This window comes from Gopherus flavomarginatus, unplaced genomic scaffold, assembly GCF_025201925.1.
Source record: "Gopherus flavomarginatus isolate rGopFla2 unplaced genomic scaffold, rGopFla2.mat.asm mat_scaffold_47_arrow_ctg1, whole genome shotgun sequence".
Lineage (NCBI taxonomy): Eukaryota > Metazoa > Chordata > Testudines > Testudinidae > Gopherus > Gopherus flavomarginatus.
This window is the reverse complement of record NW_026115098.1, coordinates 1,267,500-1,272,318: the sequence shown is the minus strand read 5'-3', so window position 1 is coordinate 1,272,318 and position 4,819 is coordinate 1,267,500. Positions and strand designations below refer to the sequence as shown.

General features: G+C 45.7%; 1 protein-coding gene across 1 annotated transcript in view; it reads right to left on the bottom strand.

Moving 5' to 3' along the window:
• Window positions 1-2,766: 2,766 nt before the first annotated feature.
• Window positions 2,767-4,819, bottom strand: part of LOC127042511 (zinc finger protein 560-like) — a 1,223,565-nt gene continuing 1,221,512 nt past the window's right edge. The window contains exon 7 of the mRNA XM_050935903.1: window positions 2,767-3,070. Coding sequence (XP_050791860.1) covers window positions 2,986-3,070 — 85 coding nt within the window. The 3' untranslated portion in view covers window positions 2,767-2,985. The remainder of the gene's footprint in view (window positions 3,071-4,819) is intronic.

The following is a 4,819-nucleotide window of genomic DNA, read 5'->3' as shown; positions in this document are numbered from 1 at the left end:
TGATGCAGGTCAAAGCAAGCTGAACAATCAGTTTTCCATATTTGGCCTTTCCTGTTATTTTTATTACACCTGGTGATATGGGAGCAAGACTCTCCATGTCTCAAGAAATGTCACTACCAACCTAGGCCATTTTCACATGCTGGGGTGCAATCCAGATCAGCGAGGAGTTGTGTCATCTGTAATCCTGGGTGAGATTCAGTGTTCTGCTGCTGGAGCTCCCCTGTCTGGATACTCCCAGCCAGCGTTCAAGGACGCACTGAGTGTCTGTATGATAAGTAACCCTGGACTGGCAGCTCTGACTCCAGCCGCCTGCTTGTTACACCCCAAGCACATTCTGGTTTGGGTAGAGAAGGCTCAGGGTTTGAGAGAAGGCTGGGGGTAGAAGCTTCTGTTCATTATGCTGGACCTAACCCCAGTTTTACTTGAGTAAAGAGGAGATATTTGACATTGTGTGATGCTGCTCCTGTGCTCTGTTCCCAAAGTGTTCTGCAGCAGAGGAGGGTCTCTGTAGTATGTATGTTACTGGCCTATTGGGGTGATGCTGAAACAGGACAGGGTACAGATGGCATTTGTGGGGGTGGCATGAACCTTCACTCTTCATTTCCCCTTCCAAGAACAGAAGGGACAGGAATCCTTACCCAGCAAGACCATCGTCTCATAGTTCCCCTGCATGACGTCTCTGTAGAGGGCTCTCTGAGTGGGGTCCAGCAGAGTCCCCTCTTCCCTGGAGAAATACACAGCCACCTCCTCCAAGGTCACCGGCCCCTGAAAGAGCAGGAGTCCAATACTCAGTACCTGCTGACCCACTCACAACCCCACTATTCACGGAACAGCAGCACCAGGGAAATGGAAGCTCCGGGAGGCACATGTTAACAGAGTCCCACCCCACCTTGCTTACAGCAGCCAGGAGGCATCAGAGGGTAGAAAGAGAGAACCTTTGTGTCTCCCATCTGACAGACAGAAGCAGGGTCTTCACATTTATCACATAGCTACTAGCCAGAGCTTAATATAGGAGATGGGGCTGTCTCTGGACCCTGATAGTGGCTCCCTGGTAGGAATCCAGGCACTCTCCAAATAAAATATATGGAAGAAAGGGGAAGTCAATCATAAAGAATAGAAGTTAGAAGGTCAGAATTGTAGTGCCATTAACAAAGGTTTAGAGAAAATAGAGCCTATCAAACTAACGGGATATCCTTATTGGATGAGATCAAAAGTTTGGTTGCAGCTAATAGTATTGATGTAATATACCTAAACTTCCGTAAGGGACATGACTTGATTAGCACAATATTTTTACTAAAAAAAACTAGAATGATACAAAATAAACACGGCATACATTAAATAGATTAAAAACTCTGATAGTAAATGGGAACCATGATCGAGTGGATTTCTTTCTAGTAGGTTCCTGCAGGGATTGGTTCTTGGCCCTGTGCTATTTAACATTCTTATCCATGACTTAGAAGAGAGTACAAATCATCACTGATAAAGTTTACAGTTGCCACAAAGATTGGGGTTGGTGGTAATTAATGAAATGTCAGTAGATTCAGGCTCCATCGCTGAGAGTCTGGGAAGTTGTCCCAGCCCTGGCTGGAGGGTTATTTCCTGTTCCACAAAGAGGGGAAGTTCCATTCCCAACTCCTGTGCCTTGAAATTAGGACCTATCTGACACTACACCCCCATATTCATCATAGTGGTATGATTATAATATGGTTAGGACATAATTATGATCTATTTTGTAGAAGATGCATCATGTGTGGTGTCACTGGAAAAGTTCTGATTTGCTGAATATGATTATCCTATTTGTGTGCACATATCATGTTCGTATCTGAAGTTATGGATATTGACTCTGTATCTGTATTTCAAATGTGCTTACTCTGGGTAACACCCACAATGAGCCTTTCAGGTACAACAATGAAGAAGCCAGACAGTGCTGATGGCTCAACAAAGACAATGGACTGTGGAAGAGCTTAGCCTTCCTGTGAATGTTTCAGCCAGCCTATGAGTCATGGCTACTATGACTCAGCAGGGCCTGTGACCAGACCACATGACACTAAACTCCATTTTAGTAGCTGTATTTTTCCACAAACTGGACTAGGAACTGAGTTTGGAACAAAAGGTTCCCACCATATGGAAAAGCTACATAAGGTGGGGTGTGACATCATCTCTTGGCCTCATTCTCCACACAAGAGAACTTCTGGAAACACCTGAGAAACAAAAAACGGATGTGGGGGAAGTGCTGCTCCCAGGATCAAGAGATTTCTAGCTTGTGTATGGAAACTTGGGGGACTGCTTGTACCATCAGTCAGGGTGAGAAATTGCTAATTCAAATTCTATCCATCTAGCATGTAGATTTAGTCTGAGTTTTGGTTATTTGCTAAATAATCTGCTTTGATCTGTTTGTTATCACTTATAATCACTTAATCTATCTTTCTGCAGTTAATAAACTTGTTTGATGCTTTATCTTAACCAGCGTATTTTGAGTGAAGTGTCTGGGGAAAATCTCAGCTTGTTGTGCACATCTGTCCCATATCGAGGGGAAGGGGAACTACATTAATGAGCTTGTATTATAGAGATCCCTGTGCACTATAAGATGGTATCATTCTGGATTTATACTACAGCAAGTGTGCAAGGTTGGGGAGTGGGAAATTGGCTCTTGTCTTCTATCTGTCCTTGAGTGGCTTAGGTAACGCACTCAGGTAGCTTAGTTGGCTGCATGGCGCCACCTGCTGTTGTGTTGGGTGATAACAGGCCCTGGAGAGGCTGGCGAAATCTCCAGCAAAGCAGTGTGAGAAGGGCCAGCCCAGCGTGAGGGTTAGAGGACACAGCAGTTCCCAGAAGCTCCACAAACTGCCTCCTGGGGGTGACAACCCATCACGCCCTACACTACACAAGTCTCAGCAGGTTTGTCACATGCTGTCCCCTCCCTTTCTCCACCCGAGATATTTCCTGCTTCCCACCACCTCTAGCAATTCCCACCCTCTTATGCATTTACTGCTCCTCAACCTCCAAGCAGAGCCCGCCACCCTGATAATCTCTTACCTGAGCCAGCTCCATTGCAGCCATTTCCTTGCCCCTGGGAGGACGAGATGATCTGCAGCGAAACATGGATGTTATTCTCTGGCCTGCCGGGGTGAAAAGGGCAAGGTGTGAGAATTCAGACTAGGCTTTTGTCCATTCCACAAGCCGATTCCCCCCAGCTTTTCCCCTGCTAATGCACATTCTAGGTTCTAGCACACTGTGAAGCACAGAGTGACCTTATTCCAGTACAGGCCTAGCCCCCTCCCACCAGGTGTAACCCTCTGACACATGGGGAAACCCTCCCAGTAACAGTCTCTCTCTTACACGTATCAAGTTTGCGGACAACACCAAGCTGGGAGGGGTTGTAAGTGCTTTGGAGGATTGGATTAAAATTCAAAATGATCTGGACAAACGGGAGAAATGATCTGAAGTAAATAGGATCAAATTCAGTAGAGACAAGTGCAAAGTACTCCCACGTTGGAAGGAACAATCGGAGGCCAGAGAAGAGCAGAAACAAAGGAGTCACTTTGGGGGATTCTCCCTGTCATTGTCCCCGAAGGCAGCTGTCTCAGGTTTACAAAGGTGTTTCATGTTCCAGCCTTTGTACAGTCTCTCCTGGGAGTGCCCCTTTCATGGACTGGGCCTAGTTTTAGTTTTTGGTAGTTAACAATCTTGGTTTATTGTTCATCTAACCAGTATGTGTGGATTGAAGTGTGTTGGAAACTCTGTTTGGGATAACAAGCTGGTGCATGTCATTTTCCGCTGATGAAATGACAGACTTCATATGAGCTTGGGTCGTTCAGTAGCGTGCTGGACAGTGCAAGATGCACATTTCTGGGGGAAAGTTGGGCACTTGAGAATTTGCTGGTTTTCTCCTGAGGTGTAATTCATGAGTGGCTGTCTAGCAGCACTCAATACTGTGTAGCTGGGAGTGAGTTACATGCTGCAGACTGTGTGTTAATTGGCCAAGGGGGCTGTTCTCGCGGGAAAACAGTGGAAAAGGCACCCCATGCTGGAGGACTGAGGTACAGCTATTTAACAGTCCAGATTGTACTCTGGGTAACATCACAGACACTCATTATGACAGAGCCTCTTACAACACAGAGAGAGTAAATCCATGTCCCAGAAATCGAAGACTCCAGACAGAGGGCAAGTGTCCCTGGCACTGCTTCTTGCTGACAGAGAGGTTCAGAGACAGTGTGAGATCCTGGGGAAGCTGGGAACAGGAAGCATGGGCTGGCGGGGTTCGGTGGAGAAAGGGAACAGGAAGGGCAGGGATATTACTGAATCCAGGATCTTAGCAGTACTAGATGACAGGATAGCACATAGTGCAGCCCATTGGAAAACACAATCCCAACTATACATACAAAATGATGGGGTCTAAATTAGTTGTTTCCACTCAAGAGAGTGATCTTGGAGTCACTGTGGATAGTTCTCTGAAAACAATCCACTCAATGTGCAGCAGCAGTGAAAAAAAGTGAACAATGTAGGAAATAATTAAGAAAGTGATAGATATGACAGAATATCTCATAGATCATATTTGTAAAAACAGCAAATAAATCCATGATACACCCACATCTTGAATACTGCATGCACATGTCACCCCGTCTCAAAAATAGAAATATTGGAATTGGAAAAGGTTCAGAAAAGGGCAAGAAAAATGATTAGGGGTATGGGACAGTTATGCCAGACCTAACCCCCAGTTTCACTTGAGCAAACAGGAGATATTTGACACTGTGCAATACGGCTCCTGTGCTCTGTTCCCAAAGTGTTCTGCAGCAGAGGAGGGTCTCTGGTATTATGC